The sequence below is a fragment of the Furipterus horrens genome, unplaced genomic scaffold (genome assembly GCF_987537825.1).
Source record: "Furipterus horrens unplaced genomic scaffold, mFurHor1.1.pri manual_scaffold_3, whole genome shotgun sequence".
NCBI lineage: Eukaryota > Metazoa > Chordata > Mammalia > Chiroptera > Furipteridae > Furipterus > Furipterus horrens.
Window position 1 is genome coordinate 186,501,197 of NW_028327173.1, and position 18,769 is coordinate 186,519,965.

Genomic DNA, 18,769 nt, shown 5'->3' on the forward strand with positions numbered 1-18,769 from the left:
GCTGGAATCCATTCATAGTACCAGAGCGGAAAGAATGCTCACTGTCACCTCTGAACACAGAAATCCACCTCAGGGATGCTGAGGCTCAGCTCTGCACCTATTTGAAATTAGACTCTGGAAGAAAGGCCATGAGCTGTGGCCGAGGGAGCAGCTGCCAGTTCTCATCTCTTCCAGGGTCCCTGTAGCTTCAGGTCCATCACTCACCCTCTATGGCAAATTTCTGTGGTCAGAGGAGCATGGTCATTACCTGCCCTCTGTCCCCCACCCCCAGGGAAGTTTATTGTGTCCTTCTAAGGAAGGGTTGGCTGTGAAGTCAACCACCATCCAGAGAGGCCACTGCTCCTACAGAGTTTTCTGGTGGGGGTGAGGTGGGATGGGGAAGGCTTCTCTTTGGGACAGAGCTACTGGGGAGTTACAATTTGGTGCAGATGTGTAGCATCCTCTCCACTGAGCCCTGGGGAGTAAGGAGTGAGACTTGTAGAAACTGTTAAATTCCAGCTCTTCCTTCCCTCCCTCTTCTCATGGAGCCCTTCTTCTGGTGCCAACAGAAAACCCACCAGCCTGATTTCAGTTTGGCATGGTCCAGCTTCATTCCCCGTGCCTAGGGCTGAATTTCACTAGGGGTTAATTTAATGAGTTTGGGTACCACATCTTCTCACCTGGATCTCTCAAGACCAAGGGCAACTAGACATGCATAGACCAGGCTGGGATGAGGGGTGCAGCCTATGGTAACCTGGCTGACCAGAAATCCTGTGTGGAAGTGGGGACACCAGCAGGACAGTTCTCTTATACTTCCTTATTGTCTAGAGATTCCCCTGGGGCCTGATTCCTAAGGAGCAAGGTCGCCCTGGCCTCCCACAGAGGATGTGACCACTGCATCTGCCACATAATTCCTGCATCTGTTACTTGTGTGGGTCAGTCTTGAGAGCTGGAGAAATGGGGAAATGAGTGGTGATGATGTGGGGGTGAGTGGAGTAGGGAGCACATTCTGTGACACGACCGTGTGCCTGTTTCCCGAAGTGGCTTCATTTAGTGATCGGGACCCTTTGTGGGCCTTCAGATCAGCCACTGTCCAGCAGCACCAGCAGGAAGCAAACTCCCCAGCATTCGAGAGCCTCCTGAGACCAGACTCGCCCAGCCTGGCCAACTTCAACTTCCACCAAAACCACCCCAGCCTCCTGCACCCCAGCAACGCCAGGCCACTTTTTTCCTTGAACACATCAACTACTTCCCTCCTTAGAACCTTTTCTCCTGCTACTCATGCAGCTGATACTCTGCCCTGCCCTCCTCCTTCCCTGCATCTTAAGAGTTTATTCAAAGATTTATCCACCTTCTGTAAGAAGCCTTACCTAACCTTGCAATACATTATTTCTCCCTCTGTGATCCCCACTTGGTTTGTTTATTTAACATCTATTTATTTAGTGTCTGCTCTGTGCCTGCCAGCCCTGTGCGGGCCTTCTAGAACCAATTTAGCCCATCTTGTCTTCTGCCTCAGTAAAAGTAGTTCGCATGAGATTCTCAGTGCCGCCAGGGGCTGGGGCAGAATCTCAATGATTTCTGTGTCTGTGACTCTGACTACTGTGTTTCCTACTTTGTCCAAAGTGTCAGATGGAGAGATGGCTTCTGGACTGGGCTCTGCCCACTAATTAGTCGCATGGCCCTAGGCGAATCTTCCAGTCTCTGGTCTCCCTTCTTCCTGATGAAATGGTGATGGTGATACCTCAGGGTTGTCCAGGGGACAGCGAGGCAAGACGGAGGAAAGCATCATGAAAGCTGGGAGCCCCAGGCCAATGGAACATGAGGGTTGGTTGTACCCCCATTCTCCTTTCACTGACTGTGAATCAGCGCTCTCTTCGAATGTCAAGTGCACTAGCTTTCGATCCCTCCTCAGGGCGGGCCCTCGGTCGGCTTGGAATCCTAGGCTGCGGAGAATTATGGTGCAAACTAGAGACTTTCCTCTGGCCCAGCCGCCCCTTCGCAGAATATAACTTCAACAACGCGCCAGAGCGCAGTTCAAGCGCAGCTCATATCTGCAGCTCCGCGGCGCGGGCCCAGGCCGGGGTCGCGCATCTCCAGCTGGTGACTCAGGGCCGCTCAGCCCGGGGGTGGGTGGAGGTAGGCGGGACCGACCAAGGCCGCGCGGGGGCAGCTGCTGGGCGCTCTGTCGCCGAGCGTTGGGAGCCGAGATTAGCTCTGGCCCGTCGCCATTCTGCCGCGGGCGTCTGCCTCTCCGGGCCTTCTTCTTGCGCCACTTAGCACTTGTGCTTCTCTTCCGAAGCGCAGCGGCCCGGACAGCCGGCGCGGGCTGGAGCTCTAGGCAAGCTCTGCGTGCGAATGAATGGGCCCCCAGGGGACGCGCGCGCGGGACTGAAGGGCATTAGGACCGTGAGGATCGCTTCGCGCGCCTGTCTTTCCCTATCACCCCCCACCCCCCACCTCTCTCCTTTTTCTGCTCAGCAGGACTGAGCAGCCGGGCGCGAGCGAAAACAAACAGCTGGGGCTGCGAGCGCCCCCGCCCCAGCCCCTAAAGCTCGCCGACCCAGGCCCCTACTCGGGGCGCCCACCCGCCCACCATGAGGAAGATCCGCGCCAATGCCATCGCCATCCTGACCGTAGCCTGGATCCTGGGCACTTTCTACTACTTATGGCAGGACAATCGAGCCCACGCAGCATCCTCAAGCGGCCGGGGCGCTCAGAGGGCTGGCGGGAGGCCGGAGCAGCTCCGCGAAGACCGCACCATCCCGCTTATTGTGAGTCCTCCCTGTGCGCCCAGGCAGCCAGCCGGGGAGCCGCGGCGCGCGTCCTAGCCCCGCGGGGCTGCAGAGGGCGCGGGGCCGGACCAGGGGCTTCGTGCCCGCCGCGCCCTGCCGGCTTTGTATATGTTGGAGCATTCCAGCACGTTGTTATGGCAACCTCCATCGGGCCAGCAAGGCCAGGGCGCACGGATGGAGGAAGGGTGACAGCGGGTGGGGGTTGGGAGAAAGTGCTGCAAGTTTGGTGGGCCCGGCGTGCTTGAGCGACTGGGAACGTGGCGGCTCTCTCGGCACTGCGCCGCGGGGCCGAGGTGCGGGGTTGCCGGTGCGTCGCCCTCTTTGGAAGGCGGCTGGACCTTGCGCGCAGCGAGCCGGCAGTGAGAACAGCGCACGGCTTAAGAGCATAGGTGGCCATGCGCACCCCCTCTACAACCTCCTGGGGGCCAAGGACGTGTGGTGGGGACGTTAGGTGAGGCAGGATCGTTATGGGCTGCGCCCGGCTTTGCATCTCCTTAGCCCGTGTCAACTTGAACCTGCTTCTTTGACACGGAGTACTCCCCCACCAGCACCCCAGGGGTTCTCTGGGTCTGGGAAAGGTCTCGTCCTGTACCAACCCCTCACCCCATCACAAACAGGTGAGCAGGCAGTGTCTGCGGCCAGGCTCGGAGATTTCCTTTCAAGAGGTCAGCCTCGAGAGGTTAAGGCGAGCGGGGAAACAAAGGCGGCAGAGCACGGCTAGGGCCTCGGCGGACCTGCCGGGGCCCTAGGCGCTCCAGGGACCGGGGCTGGGGCGTGCGGAGTCCCCGCCGTCCTGCAGGGGGCGTTTCTGCCACCGCCTCCGCCGGGGCGCAGGGTGACGGCTCTGTGGCAGGGGCACCTGTTGAGGCCGCAGGCTCTGGGACCCACGGACAGGCGCGCTCCGGCGGGCTGCGTTCTTCCGACCCGGGCGGGTGGTGGGCGAAATCCATGGGCGACCCTCGGGACCAACTGCTGGGTGAATGCAGTCTGGCCAGACATGGACCAGGAGGAGGAAGAGCAAAGTGTGTGGCTGAGGGTGGGGAGTGGAGCAGGGCGGCCATTCTGACTTGAAGAGATGTGGGCCCGGCGAGGGAGGGGTGAGGAGCTCCTGCGGAGGTGCAGGGTCAGGAGGGCGAAGGCTTGTGTGGAGAATTTGAGATGTTTGTGCAGAGGCAGCTGTGCCCCGAGAATGTGGTTGTGGTAGTGGGGGCGTCGGTGTGGAATCTCTCAAATTCCCATTCTACCCCAGATTCTGTGTCTTGCTACACACCCTGGAAGTAAAAATCCCCTGCGAAGGAACTATATTTCCTGGCTTTGCCTAAGAAGACCTTGGGGTTTGCTGGTTTTCCCCAGCCCCCTCCCCCACTTCCCAGACCCCTGTCTGGTTGAACTCTATGGCGGTGAGCCTGATTAGGTGGAATGTCCCTTTCTGTCACTAGGACACTGGTTCCAAAGCACTTGTGAATGTTTGGACACAAGGGCTGATGAGGAAAAGGCTCCAGAGTGCTGGGATCTGGGTGGACTGACAGATTGGGGTGGAACTGGCCAAACCAGTAGTGGCCCCATGTACCCACACCCTGAGCTTCCACACCAGGGACTCACCCAAGCTGCCCCTATTTTACATCCAACCTTGGTCTCGGGTAGGTGGGCCCCGAGCTGCAGGGGACGGGCAGGCTGGCCAGATGTTCTGTCCTCTGCGTGTGGAGGAGGGTCTGAGCTGGAAGAGGTGGGGGAGGGGAGAGAGGAGGGAAAACGGAAGGGAGGAGAGCACAGGGAGACTGCTGCTGAGAACCCCAGGCGGGATCTCAGCCCATTTGTCTCTCCTTTGGAGTCCTGACCTTGCTCTTGGACCTCTCCCCTGCTCCTCCTCCCAGGGCCCCTGGAGATCAGCCCAAAAGGCCGCTCAGACTGAGAGCCCCAGGATGGTAGGGGGGAGGGGGGACACTGCTGGAAGCAGGCGGCACTCATTTTGAGGGGTGGGAAGTGGAGGTCATGGGGGTGCGGGTTTCAGTGAACATCCTCTCACCCTGTCCTGCTTCCTTGGGGTTTGAGTTGCTGCAGATTAGAAAAGGGCTGTGAAGTGGAGGCCGACTTGAAAAGGTGAAGGAGCCAGGGAGTGGAGGTGCAGGAAGAGAGGGAGAGAGGAAGTTCCTGGGGAGTGGGTGGTTAGAACCTTCTTTGGCCACATAGGGGCATAGTCAGCCTCCTCCCCGTTCTTAAGCTTTAACCCTGGGTGTCTGTTCTGTAGTCACTGGTCCCCAGACACACACTGCCTTTGTCACAGCCTTGTGTTGTGTCCCTATGTTCCGAGGCAGTTCACTTCAGTGGGATTCTCAGTCATTGTCCTGCCTCCCCCTGAATGTACGCTACCACGCAGGGGCTGTGCAGGAAGCTTCTTGCACCCCCATGCTGATGCACACAGCAAGACCTGAGTACCAGTTAGATGAATGAAGTAAGATTTCTGCCCATCTACGAGAGCAGTCTGTGGTCCTAGCTGCAGACCTCTCTCTTACGTCATTCACTCCCAGCTCCAGGCTGACTTACCTAACCTAGGAGATAGGGGAATGCCTATTCAGCTTCTTCAGCAGTTGAACATTTTGTGCAACTTAAAAGGTGCAGGTGCAGTGGCCAGAGGGATGGAGGCAAGAGTGGAGCGAGGACTGGAGGAGCAGGGAATAAAGTTAGGGGAAACTGAGTGCTGGAGGCTACAGGAAGGGAGACTTGAAGTGGGGGGCCTGAGGGAAGGGTTACTTGAAGGGCCTTAGAGAAAGGAGAGTTGAGGGATGAGGTCAGAACAATTACAGTTGGGTTGAAACTTTTAAAAAAGGAGTACTGAGGTATTATCCAAAATAAGAAATTGAAAACACGGAAAAAACCAATATGGTTGGCGGAGTCTAAGGGAAAAATGAGAATTGGAGGGAGAGGGTATGAGAAATGGGTATTTTTCCTGTTCCTCCGAAGGTTGAGGAGCTTGGAGAGGTGGTGAGATTTGGGCAGAGCTAAACTGATTAGATAAGGCAGGCTCTGAGACTAGAAAGCAAAAGGGACTGGATTAAAACAAGATGGGTGACAGGTGAAGGGATCGCAACCTTGGAAAGATATTATAGGATTTGGTAATGCCCCTTCCCCTTGTCTCTGGGATCTGCCCCATCTGTTGAGCACTTACTACAGGCTCCAGGAACAAAACTAATCTTTTAAGTTTAAGGGTGCCAAACAAGTATGTTTCCCCTTTCTACATGACTTTCCTGTGATCTTTGATTACTCAGCATTATCACTCAGGTTGCAGCTCAAATTAAAAAAAAAAAAAAAGGTTCAGGTGCAGTTGAGGATTGGCTTTCTCCCTGAAATCTGGTTGACTTCTCACTGATCTTCTTGCCATTCCCAAACACGTCTCGCTTTCATGGGGCCAGGACACTGCATGGGGATTTTTAGATTCTTAGAGAATGATGAGGCCAGCCCTGCTGACAGAGGGTGAGAAAATTCAGACGGGTGGCGTCATCCTCACTCCCCTGGGGAACCAGAGAGCTGAGTTGGGAAAGGGAGGGGTCTGCATAGCGGCACGGCATGACCAGGAGGCAGCTCTGCCTTTGCAGTGTCGGGGCTATTCGAAGCCAGCCAAATTGCTTCTGGACCTCAGAGGCACTTGTCTGATGTTGTGGGGTGTCGGCATGGCAACCATAAGGCCCTGATTTCTTGTGGAAGTCCTGATTTTTAATATGCTGTCCTGCTGTCAGCCCATGTGTCACAGATTTTGATGTGAAAAATTGGTCATGGTCTCTGTAAAACAAAAAGGAGATACTGACTGTATCCCTCAATGGCTGCTTACGATGTGATAGGGTTTGTGATTTTCCCATGCTGTACTTTATGGGTAAGACAGTGGGTTTGGGGACGTCCACTTGAATCTACACTGATGCATGCTGGCACTGGATGCAGTGAAACTGGAGGCGAAACAGGCATGGCTGGCCTTCAGTCTCCAGGCCTCACAGTTGGGAAGAACATTTGTGATGGGCTTGGGACTCAGGTTTTCCCTGTGTGAATTCTCTAACAGACGTGGGTGGGATGCTAAGGTGTTACATGGAATTTCACTTTACAGACATATTTTTAAAAGACTATCTATTATGCATATTTTAAAGATAGGTGTACTCATTTGCAACGTCTCCTATTTTGGAACTAGGGAAGTTTTAGGCAAGAGTTTTACTAAACTGGAGTTTCTTAGCCAACGATTGGGATACAGCTGAGTGACCATGGATAATATACTTGACATCTCTGGACCTTGGTTATATTACGTGTTAAATTTGGGTTAGATGATTTCCGTTGATCCTCAGATAAACTTATTCATTTCTAGAAGTGACTAAATGGCCGTCAGGGAGTTCTCCTGAAGGGTACTATGAGGTTTACGGCTTGTAACCCTCGAGGCTTCGCAGGGATCCCCCCTTACCTAGCAGAAAAGAACACAGGTGACGGCTTTCCAGCGCTGTTCTCTGAGAGCAGAGGCTTCACTTAGATCTGTCTGGGTTTATATTTTATTTATAATGTGTGCATTTGGGAACCATGGGAATGTGATTTGCTCAAATGACAGAAAATGATTTTATAATTAATTTGTCTAGGTGAGGAACACAGAAGAGACAGTGGGGAGGGAGAAGCACAAACACCCACAACTCCTTTTGCCAAATGTTCAGGTTGAAAGGGCCTGATTTTCCGCCAATGGAGTCCCATCCTGCGTCATGTCAAGATCTGCTCCGAGGAGTTAGGGACAGCACAGGGCCCTGATGGCAGGAGAGTCCCCTGGGGGGTCTATAGCCCAAAGGTATGGGATTAGTCATAGGGTGCTGCCCATACTGGTCACTTACCCCACTGCACCGATGGTGTTGGGCCTGGCTTTCTTCTCTGGTGGCTATCTGTTGGTTCTGTGAGTGCAGTGCTGAAGGGCCATTTAAGTCTGTGTGGAGGGACACTGATAGGCAAGGTTGGGCCGAACTCTCAGGGGATGCCCAGGAGTTAAGAGGTGAGCTTAGAGCCAAACAGTTCATTACAGTCAAAAGATTGAAGATTTATCCCTGTCTGCTTCTTGAGACCCAAAGCACCTTTCCGGGAAAAAGCAGGGCAAAGACACAAGGAAGCTAAACAGACAGGTGATCCAGGGCTTCTGGAAAAGAGCAGAGAGCAGAGCTTTCAGACGTGAGTCTATGATGATTACACTTGCGCGGCCCTTCGGTTCACTAAATCGGGCACTGTGCTTGGTGTGGCTGTAGACCGCGTACAGCCCGCTCTGGAAAGGGTTTCAAGTGGCTGCACCTCTCTCTGAGCACTGGTGGTCTTTGCTCTACACCCATCCAGCCTCCATAATCTCTGTCACCTCTGTGTCACATTTATGGTGGCTGATTCATTGGACCCTTTGACGCTGTGTTAGGTGTTTTACAAGCCTCGAATCCTTTCAACAACTTATGGGGAAGGTGCCATGATCAGGTCCAGTTAACATATGTGTAAAGTGAGGCTTAGAGAGATTCAGTGACTCACCCGTGACCCAGCAGCTACTGCGTGCCTGTGAGGCTCAGTGTTTCTGCCTCTGAAGGCCATGTGAGGGTCTTGTTTGCCCCAAGCATCTTTAGGGTAAGATCCAAATCTGATGCATCAGCTCGGCTTTCTCAGAGCATCGAGAGCAGGACCCTGCTTTGTATTCATTCCATCAACATTTATTGGGGGGAAAACTGCAGAACCATACGGAACAAAATGTTGGCATAGTAAAGTAGGATTATGGATAATTCCCGTTGCATCTTTTGGCTCTTTCCAACATTGTCTACAATAAGCATCTATTAATGTTACAATGATAAAGCCAATAAGGATAATTATTTTTAAAACTATTTGAAGACTGAATAAAATCATTCTTGATTTCTGAGCTAAAGTGTAGACTTCTTCACCATGTCTCACACTTCTGAATCCCCCATCAATGCTTTGCACTGAGCCAACAGAAAAAGCAGTAGACTTATTTGAATTATTCTGCAGGAACAGAACTGAGGCCACTGGGTAAAAGTCGCAGAGAGAGAGAGAGAGAGAGAGAGAGAGAGATTTCTTTTCACCAAAAGAAAACTTTCTCACTGAACCCATCCATCACAGAATGGCCCAAAGGCCGACCAGCACGTTTCTCTTCACACTCCCTGTCAGAGAAGTCAGTGCTTCCCTCCAACAGCCATGGGGAAGAGGAGGAGGAAAAAGGCTCCTTGTCCCGGCTGTCTCCTGAGATGTCAGGCAGTTCTGTAACAGTCTGAAATCGGGTCTAATTACTGCACCGCAAGAGACCTGGCCACCTGGGATGCAGGGATGGCCCAACACACAGAGCCCAGGGCGGAGGTTGACGAAAAGAAACGTGTAACTGCTGCTGGGCTGTCTCCTCCCTGTTTCTTTGGAGCTGCCAAGCAGGGAAGGAGAGGGGGCCAAGGCTGATCAGAGGCAAAGCTGCAAAGTAGTAAGCGCTGGTGCTGATTGTTCGTGTCTTTCCTGCTCCTGGGCACAGATGCCCACAAAAGGTTTTCTGCCCCACCAAGGCCCCTGAGTCTGAGATTCCCATATTCCACTTATTTATTTTTTTTTTTTTCATTTTCCTTATCTAACCTGGGGAGAGTTTACAGGTAGCCTGTCTTACCTTCCAGGGTCCTGCCCATTGCTTGTCAGGGCAATTTCGGGTGGCAGTGTACCTGGGCTGTGTGTTTATGGAGGAAAATAAAATAAAGCAGCCAGAGGTGACAGGAAGATGAGAGAAAGATGCCCCAGAAAGGCCTCTCTGATAAGATGGTGTTTGAGCTGCAGTTGAATGGAAAGAGTGAGCTATACAGGCACCTAGGGAGAGTGCGTTCCAGATAGCCAAAGCCCAGGGCACCATCTCTGCGTGGTGTGCGCTTGTGCGCTTGGTTGGGACAGTGCAAGGAAGGGTAGAAGTGGTCCAAGTGGAAGGCCAGATCATTAGGCCTCACAGGGTATGGTAAAGACAGGCTCAGAAACGTCCCTGAGTCATTAGGAAGTGATAAATTACATTTGATTTACAGGCTTGGTACCTCAGGGAACTATGCCATTCAGTTAAGAAAATTTTCCAGCAGTATGGTCAAATATATTAGTAAGTGTTGGTTCTTAAACAGGTAAACCTAAGTTCTTTGAAAAAAATGTTCTATGGCTGGAACACTTCATTTCTTTATAATGTGAATCTAATGAGGTACTTGTGTGTGTGTGTGTGCGTGCGTGTGTGTGCGTGTGTGTGAAGCTAGTCAGGGGACATGGAGGGTGCTGGTGCTTGAAGAGACTTAAAAGACAAAAGTTAATGGCACTCAGTCCTGGCCGGGTACGCATTTGGTTAGAGCGTCATCCCAAAACGCCAAGGTTGAGGGTTCGATCCCCAGTCAGGGCACACTTGTACAAGAGTCAACCAATGAATGCGTAAATAAGTGGCCTACACAGTAGCCACCATCCACATGTGGCTATTGGGCACTTCAAATGGGGCTGGTGCAACAGGAGGAACCAACTTTTTTATTTTGTTTTTTTTTAAAGATTTTATTTATTTTCAGAAAGAGGGGATGGGAGGGACAAAGAGGAGAGAAACATCTATCGGTTGCCTCTCTCATGCCCGCAACTGAGGACCCTGCTCAAAACCCAGGCATGTGCCCTGATGGAATCAAACAGGCAACCTTTCGGTTGGCAGGCTGATGCTGAATCCACTGAGCCACACCAGCCAGGGCTGAATTTTAAATTTTATTTAATTCTAGTTGATTTAATTTTAACACAGACACTCGTTTCAGTTATTGGAAAACTTTTCAGGAGCATTTAGAAGAACATCAATACGTGGAAACTACGTTTCCAACTGCACATTTTATGACATCTCAATACAGGTCAAGGATTTCTGGTGAAAATTAGTATATAAATTGAAATGAGTGGTAAGTATAAAATACATACAAAAACAAAAAAATACATACAAAAGAAAAAGAATTAAAATACCTCTGATGTTAAAAGAATATTGTTGATGTGTTGAAATGATAATATCTGAACATTGGACTAAATAAAATCTATTATTAAAATTAATATTGCCTCTTTTCTTTTTACTTTTTTAATATGGCTAGCAGAAAAATTTTAATTACATATGTGGCTTGCTTTGTATTTCCATTGGATAGCTCTCGTCCTTACAGGTGTTCATGATGCCTCTCTAAAGTGCTCAGAGGTTGTCAGTGGGAGGTTATATATATATAAAGAACGTGGATACATTCCTGGTTTACCTTGACTCCAGGATAGTTCTTCCTGATCCATCTGCTGCTGAGTTCCTAATTCACCATCGTCTCTGGGCACGGGACACCTCTCAGCATGCGCCCTTGTCCTCATCCCATCATTAAAACCCAGGTCAATGTTTTCTGCAGTGTCTTCTCATTTTAAAATCGCTTCTAAGCTCTGGCTGTGATGACACTGGGTTTGGAGGAGGGGTAAGAGCAGTGGAGGCGGGGAGCCTTTCACTCCCTTGGGAAGGAGAGAGATTAGTGCCAGTCTGTTGCTTTTGGTGTTTCATCTTTGTCCTGTTAGAGCGAGAATGACAAATAGGCCTCAGCTCTGCTTGCCAACTCAGAACCTGTGGAAGTGGCCATCAGGAGCATGGTGACGAGAAGGGTTCTGAAGCTGCCTCCGGACTGAGTGGGAAAGAAGCGATTGTTTAGCCATGTCTGCACAGGGCATGGACGGGAACTATAGAACATGTGCTTTGTATCTGCTGACCCTGCATTGAGGAAGTTGTCTTCTATGAGTGATTTTGCTCCACCTTAAAGACCTGATATGCTGTAAGACATTGGCCAATTTGAAGAAGCAGTGATGAGGCTTGCGTTGAATTGGCAGACATGCAGAGTGGAAAATGGTCATCTCCATGGATTAGAACCCTAACTAAGGAGATGTGCCAAGAGTCCAAGAGTTTTAAAACATTGTGCGAACTTTTAAAAAACTTGGTGAAGGTGAGTTGGCTGTGGTCTGGGACCAGCTTACTGACGGCCTAGGAGATGGTTAGAGCTTGAAGGCAAGGAGGATAGGAACATGGAGGATCTGGGGGAAGAAAAGAGGGTTGGCTTTTTTCATTTCTTTCCTTCTTCCCTCCCTTAAAATGTCTCTGTGAATTTGAGAACATTTCTTGCTTTTTGGTGCCACGTTTCTGGTTATAGTTTTGTTCAAGGGCGCAGCATGAGGTAGTGGTTATGGGCACAGTCGCTGGAGCCAGAGTGTCAGGGTTCGTGTTCCAGCTCTGGCACTTGCTAGCAAGTTACTTAAGCATGCTGTGCCTCAATTTTCTCACCTATAAAATGGGGATACTAGTAGTTCCCATTTCAGATGGTTGCTCTGAATGAATTCACATAAACTATTTAGAATAGTGGCTAGCCCTGGCTGGGTGGGTCAGTTGGTTGGAGCGTCATCCCATACACTGAAAGGTTGCGGGTTTGATTCCTAGTCAGGCACATGCATAGGTTGCAAGTTTGATCCCTGGGTGGGGCACATCTGGGAGGCAACCCATCAGTGCTTCTCTCTCACATCAATGTTTCTCTCTCTCTTCCTCTCTCTCTCTTTCTCTCTCTCTAAAATCAGTAAAAACATATCCTTAGGGGAGGATAAAAAAATAACAGTAGAATAGTGCCTAGCACATATTCGGTGCTATTCTAGCGTCAGTATACAAATTGGTAATAACAATACAACTTGTCATTATTTGTTAGCTTGTATGTTACTTAGTTAACATAACAAGTCACCATAAACTTTAATGGATGAAAAAACAATATCATTTATTCTCTCTTGTGTCTGTGGTTCACATACATGGGAGTGGCTTGGCAGGGCGGCTCTGGCTCTGGGTTTCTCAACAGGGTTGCAGTCAAGTGTCAGCTGGGGCTGCAGTCATGGGAAGTATCAAAGGTGGCTGTCCCACGACTGGCAAGCTGGTGCTGGCTGTTGTCAGGAGACCTCAGTTATTCACCACGTGCGCCTCTTTACAGGCCTGCTTGAGTGTCTTCACGCTGTGGCAGCTGGCTTCCCCCAGAGCAAGCACTCCAGCAGACCAAGGGAGATATTGCAAAGCCTTCCTGACCTAATCTGGGAAGTCACATTAGCAAAGCAGTGATGTGGTCTGATTACATTTTGAGAGGCCGTTGTGACTGCGGGTTTGAGAAAAGACAGAAGGCAAAGGCAGCCTTTGTGATTGCTTGATGTGTGCCCGGAGATTGCCAGTTGTGTTTCATCTCCTCTTCCTCTAGACGGTCACAGCTGGCTTGCGACCTGAGTATTACCACTCTCATTTTACAGATAAGGGGTCTGACTCAGGGAGGCCAGGTTACCTGCCAACAGAGCCAGAGCTCAACCAGGTTTTCCTGGCACCAAAGTCTGCAGAGATGCCAACTTCTCAGGATGCCCACCACCTGATAGCATGGCTTACGAGAGGAAAACAGACTTTGTGAAGGATTTGAATTTTCTTATTTCTTGAATTCAGGATGGAAAACCTAAAAAGACCAAGAAGTATTCACAGGTTAGACAAAGGAGAGGGTGGGGCCCAGAGCTGGAAGGAAGATCCTGGGCTTGGGGTGGAGTTTGGAGTGTTTTATGGACTAGAAGGATGTGGTCTGGGCAGAGCCCCTGCATTTGGTTTAGGCTCTCCAAGTTAGCAGAACCTCTGAGGTGAGGAGAAGTCTTGGTGTTAACTGAGCTCCAGAGAGTTCCATACAAAGGATTCAGCTCCCCTGCCACACACACACCTGGGCTGGAATACCTTCCAGAAGTAAAATAAATGAAGTAGATCAATATGTATCAGCACGAAAGGAGTTTAAAAACATGATGTTAGAGGGGGAGAAAAACCCGATTGCAGATAATTTAGTATAATAAATACATTTATGCAAATTAGAATAATACAAAACAATTATTTTTATTGTTCCAGGATGTGTGTGTGTGTGTGTGTGTGTGTGCATATGTAAATTTCAAAGTATAGCAATGGACCAGTTGTATAGCAATACACAGCACACGTAGGACAGTGAGTGTTGCTGGAGAGAGATGGGGGAGCAGGCCAACAGGAAGTTTGACTTTATTTGTAACGTTTTATTTCAGTTGTTTTCCTTAAAGGAGAGAGGCTTGAAGCCAATCTGACAAAATGTTAACAAACTGAATTCTGGTGGCAGTGCAAGTGTGTCTTAGTCTGTACTTTTTGAAATTAAAAAAACACTTACATCTAAAAACATTTTAAAAGGAAAGACAGAGCTGGTGCCTCGAGGTTGCTGGGTCACACTGCATGACCGTGGAGCATGAGGGTCGCGGAGGATGGAAGGCAAGACTCCTGCTCCGCTAGCTTTCATGGAGCCTATCCCCACATGGCACTCTTTCATTTCCCTGGAGGACAGTAAAGCAATTCTTGGCGCTCATATATGGAGAGAGGAAATCCATTTCAGCTCCGTGCCTTGTGAGGTTGATGAGGTCTCACTGAAAACCCCCAGTTGAATCCCTGGAGCAGGAGGGAGGGAAAGGATGAGAGGAAAAGCAGGGCAGTGCCGAAGCCCGTGGACCCCAGTGCTCTGCGTGTCTACCCTCCCCACTTTCAGAGGCTCTGTGAGCTCAGCGGTGGAAGTCCATCGTCTTTGTTCCAGCGGGGCTTTGTGGTCATGACAACTGACCAGCTCAGCCCTGCATCCTCCTGCGCTCCACATGCTCATGTGACCCGGGGAGACTCGGCTTGCAAACACATTGACACGGCTCTCTCTTCTCCCAGGACTCAGGCCTGTGGCATTTCTGAGTCCTGATGTTTCACAGGCCTGGGCAGCCCCATGCAGTCCCCTGTCACTGCAGGCTCAGTCCTCTGCCCGAGCGTGGGGCTGCTGGGTAGGAGCTGCGCCTGTCCCCAGGGCCCGTCTAAACCCCAAGACATCATGAAGATTATTAGAGAAACAAGATTCATTCTGAAATTACTTCCTGCTGGTGAGTACTTGTGTTCCCAAAGCACTTCAAAGACCAAGTGTTAGGACTTAATTTTCATAAGTTACCTGATGGAGTTTGCCCCAAAGGACCTCTGAGAAACATCAGAATTGGCAAAGATTATATCTGTACTAGCTGATTTTTTGTTTTCTTTACATGCAGACAACTCAAGCTGCATGATGAGGTTCTATACCCTTCAAGAGAGGCTTGGAACCTGGGCCCCCCCTTGTCTTCTAACGGCAATTCCTCATGTATTTCCCTTGCACACTGCTGCTTGGACACAGTGTTGTGTGTTGGAGCACATAAGCCTGGAGTCAGCCAGATCTGGGCTTGAATCCCTCACTTTACTGATCTCGTGTTGTTCCCTCCACACTTCCCTCCTGTCTTTCCATCACACATCAAGTTGTTCTGCCTCAGACCCTTTGCACAGGTGGTCCCTTCTGTCTAGAATCCTCCACTCCCACACCAGAGCCTGGGCTCAGGCAGATGAAGAGCTTGGAAAGATAGGATGGTGGTCATCACAGGAGTTAAGACCATGGACTCAGGGTCTAAATACTGTACTCAACTGTAGCTCCACTACTTACTAGCTGTGTGATCTTAGGCAGGTTACTTAACCTTTCTGTGCCTCAGTACCTACATCACAGGGTAGTTATAAGAGTTTGATTACTTACTAAAAGTGATGCTGTTAGCATGGTGCCTGGCACTTAGTAAATGCAACCTTAATTATGTTATTATTGTCCTAGTGATTTCTCAGCTTCCCTGTATTGTATGTTCATTCATTTAAGTTACTGTATATTAAGTTGTTGAAGCACCTGCTATGCATCAACAACTCTGCAGGGTGCCAGGGAGTCAGAGGTGAACAAGATATCCTGGCGCCTGTCCTCACGGTGCTCGCATTCAGGCCGGGAAATAGATGATGGCAGAGGCAGGGGTTAATACCTGGGAGGGTGTACCTAAAGAAGAAACATTCGGCTCAGCCATGCCCCTCTTGGTGTGAAAGAATGGACTGCTGCCTTGGGGTGCTCATGCCTGCCCTGCTGCACCATCTCTTTGACCCTCCCCTGGGAGGGACTAGAATCATCCTAACTTCTCAGAGGTTGCAGGGGCGGAGGCGACCCCAACCTCTTCCTTGTCTCTACTTGCTGCGGTTCCTCACAGGAGGGTACCTGCTCTGCAGCCACAGGGGACAGGGAGCAGAGCTGCTGCTTGGTGCCAGCAGTGGGGCTGTCTCACCACCGTCCTGTCTCAAGGGGCTCTGGCTGTCATCGTCAGCAAGGACAGGTGAATGAGCACAGGTGTGTTGGGAGTGGGGTTGGAACAACAGGTTGTTCTGGCAGACGCCATGGCACCTGGGAAGGCAGAAGGGAGGAACCCCCAGCCCTGGGTCAGCTAATTCACCCTGCCTGGTGTATCTCGAGGATGGTGACAGTAGGAGCCAGAGTAAGGAGCTTCTTTACAGATGGGCTGATCACTCGTGACAAGTGCTCCAGGGCAGGAAACTGGTCACCTCACCCTGCATGTGACACTGGGGCCCCAGCCAGCACCTGCTCAGGCATGTAAGCCCCTCATCCAGCAAAATCCTGGGACTCAAGCCCTTGATAAGGTGAGCTTTGTTCCACAGCTTCCTGTGAGCCTGAGCAGTTTCCATCTCTGTTCCGTGTCTGCTTCCTCAACTGCAACATCGGGACAATGAAAGGAGACTGCCTGCAATTTGGAGAAGACCGTGGTGGGGTCAGATTAGATGATGCATTAAAATGTGCCGAATGCAGCCTGGCTTTATTAGGTTGGTGTCACTTATTATTGTGTTATTTTCCAGGGACAGTTGGGTCATGTCTACAGCCCAGACCAAATGGAAGTAGGATGGCTCTCGTTAAAGAAAGATTATTTCATTTTCATAACAAATGTCCTTTGTACCATCAGCTGCATTTCCATTTTAGGGGGCTGTTGTAGCTGCCCAGAGGACAGGTCCATCCACGTTACTCAGATATTAGAGGACTGGACCTACAGCTATAAACGAAGGAAACTGAGCGCCCCCCGCCACCCCTCCCACTGGGGCCATGTCCCTCTCATAGAGACTCTGTGTGTCCCTGGTAAACATCCCAGGTTCCCACTAACTCTGGCTTCTCTGTACTTTTGCTTGTGGCCCATGAACATGGTGACCCAATCCCCAATCCCTTCAGCTCAGGGTCCTTGTCCAGCCAGGGCAGTCTCTCCATTTCCCACCTCCTGAGAGCCCTGCTCATTTTGCTGAGCCCAGCCACAGAGGGTAAAGGTCACTAGTAAACACCTGGATGGACCACTTTTGGATCAGGTGCCCACCCTGATCAAACAGTTGCCGCAAAGCAATCAGAATCAAGGGGCATAGAACACACAGATTCGAACAGCAGGGAATATGTGGAGGGGACAGGGGCAGAGCCCCTTAAAAAGGGGTGGGCAAGAGAACTCTCTGGAGTGATACTGATGTTTTATTTCCTAGTAGGGATTTAGATCACACAGATGTATGTATATATCCAAATTCATCTAAAGGTTCTCTTAAGCTTTGTACATTTTACGTCTCTCCACACACAAAACCTTAAACAAATTTTGAATTCTAGTTAATGATATGCATGTTGAAGCATTTAGGGGTGAAGTGTACTGAGGTCTACAGCTTCCTTTGAAATACACGAAAAAAATGGAGATGGCCTGATTGATGGAGGAAAGAGTGGAGAGGGGATAGATATATAACACAACAAATATAGCAAGACACTAATGGTAAAATCTAGGTGGTAGATATGTGGCTATATACTATACAATTCTTTATACCTTTCAGCACATTTAAAAATGTTTCTAATAAAACATCAAGTTTTAATTGAAAAAAGAAAGGCAGGGACTGACTGCCACCTCAACATGATTTGCTCTTTCTCCAGTCAAAAAATGCAGGATGCTAGTGCCCCAGGCCAGCTAAAGAGTGCTCGGCATCTCTTGACCAGTTTTGAGATGAGTTGATTGATAATTGAGAGAGTCTCCAGTATACGTGAGTCACTCACCACTCCTAGTTTTCCAGATCAAGTCCCCACATGAAGCCAGGTCACTGGAAGGTGGCATACCCGGCAGTGATTTGTGATTTTGCTCGCTGTTGGAAAGTCTTTGTGGAATCACATCTCTGCTGTCACACCATCACTTTTATAGAACCCCTTTCAGCATCCCTGTACCATCACCACTGGCATCATTGTCATATTTCCATTGTGTGAGAATCCCCGAGGTAAAACCACCGGCCCTGCAGGGGCTTCGGGGCTGGTTGCTGTTGCAGGCCCAGCACAGTGGGCCTCTCCTAGATGCTCAGTACATGTTCACTGTCTAAATGCAAGGATGAGTGGATTGCAGAACTCAGTGCAGAAAAGAAGAATCTCTCTCCTGGCTGATGGGTAAGCTTTCTTTTAGCGAACAATGAGAACTAAGCAGCGCACAGTGCTTCCTTTTTGGTACATCTATAGATTTAACAGAACAATTACAACTGCGCCGGTAGCCTGGGGTCCCTCACTGGCAGTGGGCGGATATCTAGACCCTCCCTTTCAAAACTCTGAATTTCTTGTTTTCTTGTATTTAATGATACAGGAATATGTAATAAATAAATGAACAGAATTCAAGTCTAATTCTTTCATTTAGCTGTTGAGGAAAATGACTCAGAGAGGTTAAGTGACTTGCCTGAAGGTGAACAGCAATCTGCTCAGCAGCAGAGTCAACAAAGATCCCCCCTTTCCGGCCTCCACAGTTCTTTCTCCTGGACCACACTGCCTCTTGTGTTCGTATCTGAGATGATGCAACTACCTGTAAGTGAGACACACTAACTGAAAATCCTAACAGCAGGGCCCAAATCCAGTAGAAAATCTTCCATTTAATCCTCATCTGGGTATTGAGTGACTAATTCTGAGGACTCAGAGAAAGCCCTCCATAGCAACAGGAACTCTGAATTATCCTGCAAGTTTCCTGAGTCCTCCAAGACTGTGGAGCTAAGAAACCAAAATATTTCTTGGAATCGGTGATCATGCAAGTCCGAAGCAAACTAGCAA

General features: G+C 49.9%; 1 protein-coding gene across 1 annotated transcript in view; it reads left to right on the plus strand.

Moving 5' to 3' along the window:
- The first annotated feature begins 2,238 nt into the window (after positions 1-2,238).
- Positions 2,239-18,769, plus strand: part of GALNT16 (polypeptide N-acetylgalactosaminyltransferase 16) — a 76,101-nt gene continuing 59,570 nt past the window's right edge. The window contains exon 1 of the mRNA XM_090271039.1: positions 2,239-2,750. Within this exon, the coding sequence (XP_090127165.1) occupies positions 2,574-2,750 (177 nt within the window). The 5' untranslated portion in view covers positions 2,239-2,573. The remainder of the gene's footprint in view (positions 2,751-18,769) is intronic.